Below are 16,957 nucleotides of genomic sequence, written 5' to 3'. Positions count from 1 at the left end.
AAGGAGGGGGATTAAAGAATTCATCCTACGTGTATGTAAGCCTTTGTGTTTCAATGGAGTGGCTTTTGGCAGGCAGGGTAAAGAGAGGAACAATGTGTACCAGATCTTTATATGACATCAGAAGGCAGTTGTACACATGCCACACTCTTGCCAAATAGCCACCTTGGCCAAGTACAGTGGGGACAGGTAATTATGTTATACAGTATTTGCTGTTAGAAGAGGTTTACTGCTTTCTTGTGCATGTCACTGGATGACATCTCTTCAAGGATACCCGAGGTGACATGTGATATGATAATGTGTATATACAGTGCCAAACATATTACAATTAGGCTGTGTTCCTTTTTTTCTGCCTGAAAGAATTAAATATTTAGATATGGAAGTGACAGTTTCTCTCATGTCGGCACCTAGTCGGACTATTACGTAGCCCTCACTGATGAGGAATTACAGCCATAAAATTATTCCCTGGTAGAGAACAGCTTCGGAGTGCAGGGAATAGATAAAAAAAAAAAGTAGTTCATATGTTTTAGTTCTGAGACGCTTGAAAGGCTGTCACTGAACAGAGACATTAAATCATTAAATCTAATTTTTAAGTTTTTAAACATAAAATAAAACTGTGCTGCCATCTAAAACAGTCATTTTTAGGAGTAGGAGGATAGATACAATTAACTCAGTTTATTTTCATCTCATGGTTGTCTTTATTCGTCTCCTAAAACAACTCATGCCAGCATAATGGACAGGCCCACCAGAGCTTTCTTTCTTTCCCCCCCCCCCCCCCACTGGAACTCCATAAATGAACAAAATTAAAAAAGGCAGACATGGCTTTCTGTTTTGCAATCCTTCCCAATGCTGGATACTACTAATTACTCCTGTAGATAAAGCCTCTCTTTTGTGCTCATCCCCAAATGCCTAGACATGCAGTACTGTCCCTTCTCTGCCATGCTCTGCTGTTTGGAGATTACATTTATGAAGATGCTGTTTATGGTATACTTATAAAAATTATTCCAGGCAGACATAATCAACATTAATTAGGGAAGCTTGAAAGACCTTCTGTTTCACCCTCAGCTACCTGACAATGTCAGCTGCAAAGCAATCTACAGTGTGCAAGCCATGCTATTAAAAATCACGCCAGCTATACTCTGTAATTCTTCCATCACCAAGGAGACTGGGGAATAATGAGAGGTTACATTAGATGCTATGCCTTTATCTGAATCACTTTGTTACTAAAATGTAAACTTATTTAAATTGAATTCTGATGGATAAAGAAAAATGTAGCATGATTCGCAATAATAGAGTCAAGAATGCCCAATCGACAATATGCCCATACTGTGGTGTGCAGGGTGGTTCTAGCTACAGTGGGGCCCAGGGTAAAAGTAACCTGGAGGCCCCACAACACTCACCCCCACGCGCTTAGTATAGTAGTCAGATGTACCTCTGACGCCCCCACCCCTGCAGTGTTACGGAAGCAGTTGTGACAGGCAGACACTCATCTCCTCCGAGTTAAAGGTCCTGGAAGTCCCGACTGTCTTCTCTGTACTGTTGTACTGTTGCTACTCTGCACTTCCTGCTGCTCACTAGAGATGGGCCGAACCTCCGATTTTAGGTTCGCGAACCCTGTTCGCGAACTTCCGCGAAAGGTTCGGTTCGCGAAAAAGTTCGCGAACCGCAATAGACTTCAATGGGGAGGCGAACTTTGAAAGTTTAAAAAAATTCTATCAACTGGAAAAATGATAGAAAACATGTTTCAAAAGCTCTAATACCTGGAGCCACACCTAATTGAGTGAAATACACATCACTGCTGGAGGACCCGCCCACCCTCCCTCCTCCAAGCAAGGTCCTTTATACCATTTGCCTACCTACACTAATTAGTTATGGGACAGCTGCTATACACACTCTGCTAGGGAGATTTTAATTTCCCTCCACCCTCCTCCCCTTCTACCCTTCTACCCTTCTACCCTTCTACCCTTCTACCTATTCCCTCCTCCCTCCTACCGGAGGGAGGAGGGTCTCTTCTGCCAGGGAATTATACTATTTTAAAAACCAGTATACATCATACCATAGCTGGGAATCGAACCCAGATCTCACTGTGTGGTGGCCACGTCACCCTAAGCACTGTACCACTACAGAAGTAAGTGAAGCTAGCCTAAAATTTAACATTTATGCTCAATGCAATAGAACCATTAGGTTGCTTAAAGGAGAACTGTAGTGAGAGGTATATGGAGGCTGCCATATTGATTTCCTTTTAAGCTATACCAGTTGCCTGGCAGCCCTGCTAATCTATTTGACTGCAGTAGTGTGAATCACACCAGAAACAAGCATGCAGCTAATCTTGTCAGATCTTACAAAAATGTCAAACACCAGATCTGCTGCATGCTTGTTCAGGGTCTAGGGCTAAAAGTATTGGAGGCAGAGGATCTGCAGGATAGCCAGGTAACTGGTATTGCTTAAAAGGAAATCAATATGGTAGCCTCCATATACCTTTCACTACAGTTCTCCTTTAAAGGGAACCTTAACAGAGTGATATGGCCGTTTCCTGTAAACAATACCAGTTGCCTGGCAGTCCAGCTGATCTTTGTGACTGCAATAGTGGCTGAATCACACCCTGAAACAAGCATGCAGCTAATCCAGTCTGACTTCAGTCAGAGCACCTGATCTGCATGCTTGTTCAGGGGCTGTGGCTAAAAGTATTAGAGACACAGGATCAGCAGGCGATTCAGGCAACTGGTATTATTTTAAAAGGAAAAATCCATATCCTTCTCCGTTTAGGTTCCCTTTAAGGATTTGTAGCATAAAAGCCAACTCACATTGGCTGGGATTTGAACCTGGGTCTCACTGTATGGTGGACAAGCACACTAACCACTATACCAACTGAAGCTGGCCTGAAATTTCTGGCCTAAAATTTACTATTTATGCTCAATACAAGAGAAAAAGTAGACAAGACAAATAACATTTATATCACACTTTTCTCCTGGCGGACTCAAAGGACCAGAGCTGCAGCCACTAGGGCATGCTCTATAGGCAGTAGCAGTGTTAGGAAGACTTGCCTAAGGTCTCCTACTGAATAGGTGCTGGCTTACTGAACAGACAGAGCTGAGATTTGAACTCTGGTCTCCTTTGTCAGAGGCAGCGCCCTTATCCATTACACCATGCAGCCACTGCTTACAGATATTTAGCCAGACATGGCCTTCTCTTTTGTGTTATTTGTCTTGTCTACTTTTTCTCTTGTATTGAGCATAAATAGTAAATTTTAGGCCAGCAATTTCAGGCCAGCTTCAGTTGGTATAGTGGTTAGTGTGCTTGTCCACCATACAGTGAGACCCAGGTTCAAATCCCAGCCAATGTGAGTTGGCTTTTATGCTACAAATCCTTAAAGGGAACCTAAACGGAGAAGGATATGGATTTTTCCTTTTAAAATAATACCAGTTGCCTGAATCGCCTGCTGATCCTGTGTCTCTAATACTTTTAGCCACAGCCCCTGAACAAGCATGCAGATCAGGTGCTCTGACTGAAGTCAGACTGGATTAGCTGCATGCTTGTTTCAGGGTGTGATTCAGCCACTATTGCAGTCACAAAGATCAGCTGGACTGCCAGGCAACTGGTATTGTTTACAGGAAACATCCATATCATTCACAGTTAAGGTTCCCTTTAAAGGAGAACTGTAGTGAAAGGTATATGGAGGCTACCATATTGATTTCCTTTTAAGCAATACCAGTTACCTGGCTATCCTGCAGATCCTCTGCCTCCAATACTTTTAGCCCTAGACCCTGAACAAGCATGCTGCAGATCTGGTGTTTGACATTTTTGTAAGATCTGACAAGATTAGCTGCATGCTTGTTTCTGGTGTGATTCACGCTACAGTGGCTGGATAGTGTACTGGTTAAGGGCTCTGTCTTTGACATGTGAGACCAGGGTTTGAATTCTGGCTAGGTCAAGTACCTATTAAGTAAGGAGTTTAAGGCAAGACTCCCTAACACTGCAGGGTGGCCTCTTGAGCGCGTCCCTGTGGCTGCAGCTCTTGAGCGCTTTGAGTCCGACAGGAGAAAAGCACTATACAAATGTTTGGATTATTATTATTACTGCAGCCAAATAGATCAGCAGGGCTGCCAGGCAACTGGTATAGCTTAAAAGGAAATCAATATGGCAGCCTCCATGTACCTCTCACTACAGTTCTCCTTTAAGCAACCTAATGGTTCTATTGTATTGAGCATAAATGGTACATTTTAGGCTAGCTTCTCTTACTACTGTAGTGGTACAGTGCTTAGGGTGACGTGCCCACCACACAGTGAGATCTGGGTTCGATTCTCAGCTATGGTATGATGTATACTGGTTTTTAAAATAGTATAATTCCCTAGCAGAAGAGACCGGAGGGAGGAGGGAATAGGTAGAAGGGTAGAAGGGTAGAAGGGTGGTGGGAGGTGGGAGGAGGCCAATTAAAATCTCCCTAGCAGAGTGTGTAGCAGCTGTCCCATAACTAATTAGTGTAGGCAGACAACTGAGTCAAATGGTATAAAGGACCTAGCTTGGAGGGTGGGCGGGTTCTCTAGCACTGAAAGCAGTGTGTTTGACAATAACATGTCTGCTGACAGTGAAATGGAGGGTAAAAATTTTGCTCAATACAGCATTATGGGGCGAATCGAACTTTCGCAAAAGTTCGCCTGATGCAGGCGAACGCGAAACCCCAAAGTTCGCCTGGAACCATTCGCCGGCGAACCGTTCGGCCCATCTCTACTGCTCACATCAGGTACTAGAGCCCAAATAGAAAAAAGCAGGAAGTGCAGAGCACCAACACTAAAGAGAAGAAAGACGGACCTGCAACTTGGAAAAGGTGAGTGTATACCCTGTTGCCACTGCCTCTGTAATGTTGCGGGGGGGGGGGGGGGGGGTAATGTTGAGGGAGAGGGGGAAGACACTTAGGGGGCCGCTAAATTGCCCCCTTGGCCCATATGGTACCGCCATCAAAAATAATTACATGTGTATGGAGTAATAATGTGTTTAGTGATGGGTAGATTACCTTCGTCTCCTGCCTGGTTGTCCTCCCAACTCTTAATGTAGTCATCCTGAGAAAAGAAAAGATAGGATTAGTATCACCATCATCTCAGGAAAAAAATGTTATGCTGAAGAAATATATATTTTTGGAGATTGTTAAAAAGCATGTCCAGTTACTTTTACATTCTAAATCTTAAGTGCAAACACTACAGGTTACCTTTATAAGATCCTGCCGTGAGAGTCTTGACCTTCTGTACTTTACTGAGTTTCTCCAGATGTCTACATGTTTTACTTGCTTCTACTGAAGATGTCTTGTATCTTACTAATGAAGCAGTTAGTGCCTTCACATCCATTGTGTCATAAACACCTGTTCCTACTCTTTCTTGTAATTGCCTAAATGAGCTCCTGACAGCTGTCTGATACCTGTGCTGCAAAACAGACAACAAAGATGCATGGAAGAGATGAACTGCTTTGTACTGATCACTATGCAGATGTCGCTTAGTTCTCACTGGTACACAACCCTGACCCTCACGTACCGCCAACTGCACAGTGGCATAACTACAGGGGAGCAGCCCCTGCAACCACAGGAAGGCTCAGAGCTCTGAGGCTGCCCCAACTACTAACCTTCCCTTCCTACAATAAATGGGTTCATCCTTTAGATCAGGTGTTTTTGTGGCTATACTTATGTGTGTGAAGATTATAATAGTCACACTTGTTTTAGGACTCTTGCAAGATGGCCCCAAGGGTGTGAGGGTCACCAAGGGTAGGCAAGGGAAAGGATGTGAACATTGGGGGCACAACATTTGTAGTTATACCCCTGCAACTGCACATTTGCTAAAAGCACCTGCTTAAAGCGGATCCGAGATGAAAAACTATGACAAGTAACTGGTCTATATATCTTATCTAAAGTTTAGATTGTTTACACAGCAAATCTAGCTGCAAACAGCTTCAACAGTTTATGATTATTTATTCCTGTGATACAATGAGAGCGGCCATATTCTGTTGGTCACATTACACACAGGCAAATTGATCTGTATCTCCAGCCCTCAGCCTGTGAAAACGTCACTTTCCTCTCCTTCTCCCTCCTCCCCTCTGCCTCTGAATTCTCTGGCTGGTTACCTCCTCCTCCTGCCCCCTCCCATAAGCTCTTGCTACATGAGTCTGAGAGTGCCAAGGCACTCTGGAGAAGCTGTGGGTGAGGCTTGTTTAGTTTATAGGGAATTCGAGTATTTAAGGGACTCTGAGGATTAAAAATAAATGAAATTGGTACTCACCTGGGGCTTTCTCTAGCCCACCGTAGGTCGGGAGGTCCCTTGGCATCCTCCTGGCTCTTTTCCCGGTCCCTTCACCGCATACCGCACCGGGGATACCATCGTCGAGTGTCGGGCTCCCACTTCCTGAACAGGGACGCTCTTAGTCAGTACGCCGGCCGCTGCGCGTCATCACGGCAGCCGGCGTGACAGTACTGCGCATGCGCGGCGGCTTCGCGCATGAGCAGTACTGTCACGCCGGCCGGCGTGATGACGCGTAGCGGTCGGCGTGATGACGCGCAGCGTCACCAATCAGTTAGAAGAAGCCCGGCCCAGGTGTCACCGGTGCAGTATGCGGCGGAGGGATCGGGAGAAGAGCCAGGAGGACGTCGAGGGATCTCCCGACCTACAGTGGGCTGGAGAAAGCCCCAGGTGAGTACCAATTTCATTTATTTTTACTCCTCAGAGTCCCTTTAAAACATAAAAAAAGGATTTGGCTTGAGGAATGCCCTATAAACTAGATGAAAGAAACACAATAATGCAATGAGTAAAAGTTTATCTCAGATCCACTTTAAAATGGCACAGGATAGCGGTTATATTTACAGATTCTTTTCTATGGCCTAACTTCTCCCTGCTCTCACACAGAACCCTCCCCTGGTGGTGCATAACACTTAATTCCCACCCTAGTGGTGCCTTTTAACACCTCCCCCACGGTGCGTGCCTAACCTTAACCACTCCCCCTCCCTGTGGGGGGTTACCTTAACCCCCCTAGTGGGCAACTTACCTTACTACAACCCTCACCCCTCTACCACCGTGGACAACGAACGAACTAGCAGTACAAAAAAATTAGTTGATCAGTGGGTGAAGCCACAATATACAAGCAGCGAGGCAGCAATTGGTGTAAAACTGAGAGCGGGCAGCTACCCAGGCAGCCAACCCACAGGGTAAAGCCCATTAAATATTTATGCCTGCTCTTTCTGCTGTGAAATGTGATTTTGCAATTTTGATAGTACTAGACTTTATTATGCTATGCAGGTTTGAATGTCTTTTATATGAGGTGCACTGAGTACACGTGGCACACACAAGTGGGAGCTGAGATGGAGCATCCTGGATAAGGCAGGAGAGGCCAAGATGACCCCAATGCACTGATGACCCATCTTGCTGATGGTCTAAGAAAAAGGGTGAGTGCCCCTTTCTATAGAGCGAGGTGGTACTACTTTGAAGTCAAAAGAGCATCTTTTGTCACTATACCGTCTTTGTGAAGGTGCGAATGGACTGCATCGGTCTCAATGTTATGTGATATGAACAGAAGGACTCATAATGCGAAGTCAGATTGATGAACATGTGAATTGCTAATTTTTGATAGACAAGCACCACCAAAGTGTACTTGTTACCCTAATTTAGTGTCAGGGCAGTATTGTATAACTATTGACTTCCATAATGTTAATGTAGCCTGTTCACGTCTCCATATAGAGTTATGCCTTTGAATCCTAATTAAAAATGATTTAACCATAGATTACTTTCCTAAATTGTACACATATTGCCATTCTGGTCCATGCCCTGCAATGCTGGTGGCAAAATACTTTAACCTGAAATAGTTGTATGTAAGAAGGAGTAAATAACGTCACCAGGACCAGGTGCCTTCTCCATTAGTAATGTCAGATGTCTGGCACAGTTGAGGTCAATACCAAGGTAGTTGCAACATGACTCTCTTTGGATGTCCGTCTAAATGAACTGAGGCGCTGGCGTCCTGCATCGATCTGACATTAAAACTACCCTGGCACCAGATCCAACTGCTATATCTTAAACCATAGTCAGAGTCAATTGCTTTAGTTTATTTTGCTCTCATTCTACTAAACCTCTTACACGTCTATATCTGATGTGCCAGTATGACTGTACTTATACTTTTACAGAATCTTGGATCTGCTCAGGAGGACTCTGCAGCATTATGCCTGGCATACACGGGTCGACCGGCAGCTCGATTAGCCGCCGGATCGACCCCAGCCGCGTCCCCGCCGCACCCCCGCGGATCGATTACCACTCGTACTTGCCGGCGCTTCCTTATCAGCGCTCGATTCCCTGCCTTTGTCCACCGGCGGGGATCGAGCGGGCGCGGGTCGAGCGGCATGATCGGGCCAGCTGAATATTATCAGCTGGCCGGATCAGATGGTCGATACACGGTACAGAAACGTACCGTGTATCCCCAGTTACGCTGGGCATACACTGCATTTTGCTTCCTTATCAATCGAGCCGCTGATGGCTCGATTGATAATATCAGACAGGTCCGATGACCTGCCGGATATATTCCCCGCTCGATCCCTGCTGGCGGACAATAACAGGGAATCGAGCGGGTGATAAGCAGCACCGGCGGGGACGAGCGGGGATCGATCCGCGCGGCGCATAATTGGCTAGGTGTATGCCTAGCATAAGGGCTGATCAGTGAATTGCATTTTTTTTTTTTTAGAGGCCAATTCCCACTTGCAATTTGGACCACGCACGGCCATCGGGAGCAGACAGTGTAGTGTCCACTCTGATGGTCTATTGGGGTCTGGTTGGAGCTTGGAGTGAATGTGTTTCAACTATAGGAAATATGGATATATATTGTCTGTTGGCTCACTTACTACATGGGGGTGGTAAAATTGGTCAGTGATTGACCAATCAAAATTTTATGTGCGTATACATCATTAATCTATGCCTATACCAATTGTAAATTATCTAAATAAAGGACACGGGGCTCCATCCAATGCTCATTTTTTGCCGCGCATGTACACCCCACCTGGTGCCCACAGGTGCCCAGGATCTTCAAGGACCCTAGGGACGTCCCTGGTGGCCACGAATGGTCCAATTTCTAGTGAAAAATCATTTGAGCGATCACAAATTCTGATCAGATTGGTTGTAAATAATCTCTGTTGATGGGCACAATCGATTATAAACTATTGTAAAAACTGTCGTTCGATTAGATTTTCGTCAAACCAAAATTTGGATTTTTTGTTGGTTGTGACAGATTGGAAGCGAAGATTGGTTCATTAGTGAACGATTTCACTTCCGATCAGCATTATCAGATCACTCAATTTTTCAATAGAAATTGGACCATTACTGGCCACCTCTAAGGTGGCCATGCACCATACAATTTCAAGTATTGCAATCTATTATTCTGATTGATTGTAACATATGAAAAATCTGACCAATGTACCAGACATTTGTGTTCAATCTTTCTCTAATTATTACAAAATAATATTTTTTTTTTTAATGATTGAAAACTCATTAGATACAATAACAAATTGACAACCTACACTACCCCAATTTCCATAAAAAAAAAAAAACCACCACACTCGATCGACATCCCGATCAGATTTCCCACTTGAATAAAATAAAAAAGGTTTTGATTTTCTGTACAGCCAATCGTTTTTATTGAAGTGCGGTAAAATGTGATCATTTATTGTATAGTGTGTGGGCACCTTACGTCTATTTGGTCCATAATGCCCTGTGCCCTTCAGTAACCTCACAACATCTCACGCTCTGTACAGGGCATGGTTATATTCCCAGGAAAGGAATGTCTGGATCTCTCGTACAAACATTATGCACAAGACAATATCCAGGCAGGAAGAAAAATATAATCAGTTTGTTATGATATGTTTGCTTTTATCCCCGGTTATTTTGTTTTTCTTTCTGCTTTCTAAGCCATCTTTGATTGGGCATCTATTCAAACCAGCGCTAGCTAGTCGATGTCCCTCAGTGAAGAGATGACTTTTAATAAATGTCAGATGCTCGACTGAGAATGTTCAGCACTGTGAGGGATTGTGATGAAAGGCTGGAACAGCAGAAAATGAGATCAGCGATGGCAGCAAGAGGTGACAAAACATCTACATATAAATACACAAGAAATGTAATAACACTATCCTACAGAATTCAGCAACTGGAACAGACAGTGCCACTGCTCATAATAAAACAGAAAAAAAGAAAATACAGCACTTGTTACAACTATACTGCAGATCACTCTCGATTTATCATCGGATAGCATGTATTCAAAACATTAATTTAATTTGGTGTGCAATGCACTTTAACAATGAATAATTTCAGATGTTCTTCTATACAGTCAGGTATGTGATCACACTACAAATGCCCCCTCTACATACCTGCATTGTAACCAAACATCTAAATCTCCCCTCCACCCACCACCACCCCACAGGACATTATGACTCATATAGATGACAAGGCAACCCAATCTGAACTGTTTTATGTCCTTTAATGTGGGATTATACTCCCAAAATGAAAATTTCAGTAACTTAGTTACATAAAACACAAAAAAACATTTGAAAGCATTACCAAGTATTCCCTGCGTGTAAAATCATTTATTTTCACTGTAGAGAGCAGTAAAAGGTTGCTTATAGTGAACCAGAGGCAAGAGTTATATGGAGGCTACCATATTTATTTCCTTTAAAGCAATACCAGTTGCCTGGTTATCCTGCTGATCCTCTGTCTCTATTACTTTCAGCCATAGACTCCGAACAAGTATATGCAGATGAGGTGTTTATGACAATATTGTCAGACCGGACAAGATTAGTTGCATGCTTGTTTCTGGTGTACTTCGGACACTACTGCAGCCAAATAGATCAGCAGGGCTGCCAGGCAACTGGTATTGTGTAAAAGGAAATAAATATGTCAGCCACCATATCACTCTCACCTCAGGTTCACTATCTCTTGTCATCAGCAAAGGCAAGAATCTACCTGTGCCCGGGTCTTCCCTCTGCCCTCCTCCCTCCCTCTGTTGAATAGACACATTGCCTTGGCAACAGATGAATCACTTCAGCCGAAAAGGAGGGGGCAGAGTGAGAAGCTCAGGGAGATTCTTGTCTTTGCCAATGACAGGCAAGCTTCTACGGCTCTCTGCAGTTAAAATAAATAGGGAATGCTTTGAAATGTTCTTTTATGTAACAGAGTAGTTAGGGCCAGTGCACAACAAAAACCACTAGCGGATCCGCAAACACTAACGGGTTTTGAAGCAGTTTTTCTGAGCGATTCTAGTCATGTTTAGGGCTTGTTCACACTACAAGAGCTTTTCTAAGCACTTGTGATTTTAAAAGCTCTTGCTAATGTTATCCTATGTGAGTGTTCACACTGGAGCGATGTGATTTTGTGAAAATCCCCCATAGGATTGCTTTACCAAGAAACTTTTAAAATCTCTTGCGTTTAAAAAGCTCTCGTAGTGTGAATCAGCCCTTAGAATGATTTTCTAAACATGCCTAGCATTTTTTGGAGAGTTTTTGTGTAGCATTTTTTTATATTTTGTTACAGTACAGCTGTAACCGAACAGCTACTGTAACAAAACGTTTGGAAAATCGCCCTGATCTAGCTTTTTTCAGAGCGGTTTTCCACTTTCCTATATTTAACATTGAGGCAGAGTCGCCTCAGAAAACCGCAAAAATGCTGCAGGACCCAAGTTTGCGTTTGGGGAAAAGACAAACTGCTCTGGTGTGCACCATCCCATTTACTTTCATTAGCCAAGCGATTTCTTCCCCCCGCAAGCATTTTTATAAAAAAGCTCAGAACCCCTCTTGGTGTGCACCAGCCCTTACTGAAATTTTACTTTTTGGAGTGGAGTGTAATCCCACTTTTATATTATTATGCTCTGAAATGTCCCATTTGCTTGATTAATTTAAATAATACGACCCAAAGCAAAATTTCCATAAGTCCATAGGTTTGGAAGTTGTATCTGGTCTGAATAATAATTCTATATAAGTAAAATAGGTTTTCGTTTTTTTATATAGTTTAGTGTCACTTCCTACAACGTCAGCATTACTGTAACACTTATGTGTGCCCGTTATGGTGTGCGCAACATATTTAAACACCAGAAAGGCATCATAGCTTTCTGAGCAACAGAGGTTATTGATTGGCCACAGAACAGCTGTTATAATGTCAACCTGTTCATCCATAAAATGTTGCTCACTCTCTATGGACCCATAAGAACATGCTGAATTTTATTTGGCAAATGGAAAGCAATATAGTACTGTCTTTATGTTGTTACGTTTTTTTCTAGCCAGGTTTTTATAACTGCACAATGTTATTGGAACGTCTCATACCTTCCTTATCTGTGTGTTTTATGTTCAAAAATCTCATTTTACTCAGTTTGTTACAGGCATAAATACTCTCTTATATTATAAACTTCTTTTTATAGTCATGCAGTGTCTGGAAAATATATCACAATAAAACCAGCAGCGCTATTGTATGTTAATTTGTCCCCATGCTGTAGACCCTTTAAAGTGGTACTCCGTGCAAAAACGTCTTTTATCAACAGTATTCCTATATATTATGTAAACAATAGGTGTGGTTTTTAATTCAGGAGTGACAGAGTTAAGCCTCATACACCTGGTAGAATATCTTTGATTAAGGTGACATTAATAAAGAGTATGGGGCTTAACAGTCATCTTACCTCTGTGGTTTAAGGCCCCGTTCACATTGCACGCGTTTCCAGCCGCGTTTTGGAAACGCGTGCAGGTGGCCGACACGCACGACATCAGACATTGCATAGAGTGCAATGTCTGATGTTCACACTGTATGCGTTCCGGACCTGTGCGGTTCGGGAATGCATGCTGCACGCATTTTTTGTAAAAACGCGTGGCTGTCCCATTCACTTTTCAGTGACGGGATCAGCCACGCAACACACACAAACGCGGATGGTGTGCGTTCGCATGCGTTGCGTTCCGCATGCGTGGCCATCCGCGTTTGTAATGTGAACTTACTGTAAGTTACGCCGGCACACGTCAGCAGCGGAATGCCAAGACCCGAGCTGCGGCTCTGACTTCCAGGTCTCGGTAAGCCGTTGACGTCACTGGTGTGCAGGAGGCTGCGCAGCTCTCATTAGACAAGTGGAGGACGCGTTCTCAGCCCGATGTAAACAGTAACCACGTGCATGCTGACACACTGAATTCTTATTGGTTTGTGTTCAATTCGGTTTGCTTTTAATTGGTTAGTTCTTGTATTTAAAGAGACTCCGTAACAAAAATTGCATCTTTTTTTTATCATCCTACAAGTTCCAAAAGCTATTCTAATGTGTTCTGGCTTACTGCAGCACGTTCTACTATCACCATCTCTGTAATAAAACAACTTATCTCTCTCTTGTCAGACTTGTCAGCCTGTGTCTGGAAGGCTGCCAAGTTCTTCAGTGTTGTGGTTCTGTGATGCATCTCCCCCCTCCAGGCCCCTCTCTGCACACTGCTGTGTGTTATTTAGATTAGTGCAGCTTCTCTCTGCTCTATTATCTTTTACAAGCTGGATAAATCCTCCTCTGAGCTGGCTGGGCTTTCACATACTGAGGAATTACATACAGGCACAGCTGTCTGCACTCTGCAGGAAGAAACAGCCTGACACTTCAGTGGAAGATAGCTGCAGGGGGAAAGAAACACACAAATGATCTCTTGAGATTCAAAAGGAAGGCTGTATACAGCCTGCTTGTGTATGGATGTATTTTCTATGTGTGGACATACTGTACATCAACCTACTTCCTGTTTTGGTGGCCATTTTGTTTGTTTATAAACAAACTTTTTAAAACTGTTTTTAACCACTTTTAATGCGGCGAGGAGCGGCGAAATTGTGACAGAGGGTAATAGGAGATGTCCCCTAACGCACTGGTATGTTTACTTTTGTGCGATTTTAACAATACAGATTCTCTTTAAACCTGGTGAGCGCCCCCAGTCAGGGCCTGTGATAGCATTAGCTTTGGCTTGTTGCTGGGTATGTGCTCTCCTCCTGATTGATTCCGGTTGCCGATTACTGCTTGTATCCTGACCTTGATAAGGAATTAGCCTAGATTTTTGTTGAGAATATCTTTAAAATCCATAGTATTCCTGAAAACATTGTATCTGATAGGGGGGAGCAATTTGTTTCTCAGTTCTGGCGTGCTTTTTGTGACAAATTATTAGTTTTTTTGTCATTTTCCTCTGGTTTTCATCCTGAGTCCAATGGACAGACTGAAAGAATGAATCAGTCTTTGGAACAATATTTGAGATGTTTTGTTTCAGATTGTCAAGAGGAATGGGTTCAGTTTTTGCCTTTTGCTGAGTTTGCTATGAAGAATCAGATTAATAGTTCTACTAAGATGTCTCCCTTTCAGATCATTTATGGTTCAAACCCTAAGTTTAATGCACTTTCTGGTATTTCCAATCTTTCTGACTTAGTGGAATGGTCCTCAAGATATAATCAAATCTGGAAACACGTGCAGAATAACATTAGGAATGCTGTAAATACCCAGAAATTGTTCTCTGATATGCACTGTACTGTTGAGAACAAATTCATGCCTGGGGATTTGGTATGGGTCTCAACCCATCATATTCAATTACGCCAGCCTTCTGCTAAGCTGGGACCCAGGTTTATTGGTCTATATCCAGTGGTGGAAAAAATTAACCCGGTTACTTATCTAGTTTAATTGCCCAAATCCATTCGAGGGGTTAACTTTTTTCATGTTTTTTGTTGAAATCTGCGGTTAATTATAACACTTCGGCATCGCACCCTCCACCAATGGAAGTTGATGGTGAACAGGAATTTGAAGTTGAGAGAATTCTTGATTGCCAATTACTGCTTGTATCCTGACCTTGATGACCTCTGATTGATTCCTGCTGCCGACTCCTGCTTTGTATCCTGACCACGGTACCTCTGATTGATTCCCTGTTGCCGACTACTGCCGGATAACTGGATTATGCTTGAATGCTGCTTGGACCGACTTTGGCTTCCCTCGACTACGATATCTCTAGAAAGTATATCTGGACTTCAAGACAAGCCTGACATTTACCTTTTTTTAATCTCTAGATATTTGTATAGTGACTCACAGATTTCACCTCTGGGCTACAGACTTCTTCCACTGATCTGCATAAAGGGGAAAGAGGTGCCCAGAGAAGATAAAATGCATTCAAAACAAATAAAATGAAAAAAAAAATGAGGTTGCTTACCTCAATGAAGACAAATTCACGTATTAATAGAATTTTATTGCGCTGGCAACGAGTTTCGTGGGTGCATACCCACTTCCTCAGGCCAAATAGCAGTGCCTAATAGTGCTTGTGGCCACAAATAATGCCCCTCAGAGGCATCTTATTTGTGACTGCAAGAACTATTAGGCACTGCTATTTGGCCTGAGGAAGTGGGTATGCGCCCACGAAACGTGTTGCCAGTGCAGTAAAATTCTATTATTACATGACTGTCTTCATTGAAATAAGCCACCTCACTTTTTTCATTTTATTTATTTTTTAATTAATTTTATCTTCTCTGGGCGCTTCTTTCCCCTTTATCCTGTACCTTCACTTCTTTCAGAGGAAGATCATCCCTCTTTGACCAATTTAGGTCATTTGAGGTTTGCTTTTTACCAAGAGTGCGACCATCACTGGCTCTGTCTGGTCACCCGAGTGGAGTCAGAGTTATACATCTCCACCTGCTTCTAGTGGTCAGTTGCCCTTCTGCAACCCCTCTTTGTGAGTATAATCCATCCGCACATTTTATATACTTCTGGTACTGTGACATACTGCACCATTTGGGCTCCGGTTTTCTTTTTGCAGGGTGCATTTTTTATTATCCCTACTTTTGTCCACTGATCAGGCTTTAGCTAAGAGAGGAGAAAGAGAAGAAAGCAAACCCGCTGTGTAACATGTCTCTGAAATAACTGCCAGAGAGCAAAGAAGCCCAACCAGCACTGCACTGGCTTTACATGCAATTTAGGGGTTATTCAAAGAACTGTGAGCCTAAAGTTACATACACATGCTAGATTAACTAGTTGCTGCAAAGCATGCAGTATATCTATGCCCTGCTGAACTTCATCTGAAGTCCCAGGGACGTAGATATTAGTCTGCCGCTGTGCACGCTCTCCACTTGCTACAACACACGCTCCCGTGCACGTTCTTGTCACCGACCGTTAGTATTAAGATCAGTGAATGGGAAGACAGATCCCATTCACCGATCTAAGTGCTGGAGTAAATGATCGCTGGCATCAAAGAGATGTCTGCGGTCATTGTACTAAACAAAGTAACGCATACACTGGTTACTTCCTCAGTGTACTCAGTACACAGTGGAATAAACGGAGTGGGGACATCTAGTAGCCAAAAAGTAAATTACAGCTTAACACGTTACATTAAACAGTAACACATTTTCCATTAAAATTAAAGGAATACTATCAAAGTTTGACTTTTTTCTGACCCCCTTTTAATAGGTAGAAGGGACTTAATAAGACACATAGATTTTTTTTCTTTTCTTTTTTTACTATCACTGTCACTTTCTCAGACCGTATGCAGTACTAGGAGTGGAGTCACTGATGGGTGACGGGGCTCTGCATGGCAAGGCAGCAAGATTAGAAACTATCTGCCTCTGCCCTGTCCTGCTTGGATAAGCAATCCACATCCACGCTATGCTGGGGGTGGGCAGCTCTATTTGATATTCATTGAATGGTGAACTTCTTTTACAGTCTGCATGCAATCTGCCTGCCCCCAGCATAGCTGGATTGTTTATCCAAGCAGGACAGGGATGAGGCAGATCGCGTCTAATCTTGCTGCCTTGTCGTGCAGAGCCCTTTCACCCATCAGGACCACACAGCCCTTTACTAAAATGTTATGCAAAGCAAAAAAATGTTTTCTTAAAACAGAAGGTATTTGCAATAATTCAGATTGCAGTGAGCATATGTTGTCTCCCATGATGCATCACTTCTGAATATGCAAATGCAAATACAAGTGCAAAGATCAGGAGGTGAG

General features: G+C 43.2%; 1 protein-coding gene across 1 annotated transcript in view; it reads right to left on the bottom strand.

The window, feature by feature from the left end:
- SPOCK2 (SPARC (osteonectin), cwcv and kazal like domains proteoglycan 2) overlaps positions 1 to 16,957 on the bottom strand; it is a 272,957-nt gene that overhangs the window by 66,909 nt on the left and 189,091 nt on the right. The window contains exon 2 of the mRNA XM_068257790.1: positions 5,009 to 5,054. Coding sequence (XP_068113891.1) covers positions 5,009 to 5,054 — 46 coding nt within the window. The remainder of the gene's footprint in view (positions 1 to 5,008; positions 5,055 to 16,957) is intronic.

This window comes from Hyperolius riggenbachi, chromosome 10 (assembly GCF_040937935.1).
Source record: "Hyperolius riggenbachi isolate aHypRig1 chromosome 10, aHypRig1.pri, whole genome shotgun sequence".
Classification (NCBI taxonomy): Eukaryota; Metazoa; Chordata; class Amphibia; order Anura; family Hyperoliidae; genus Hyperolius; species Hyperolius riggenbachi.
This window is presented reverse-complemented; position numbering and strand designations above follow the sequence as displayed.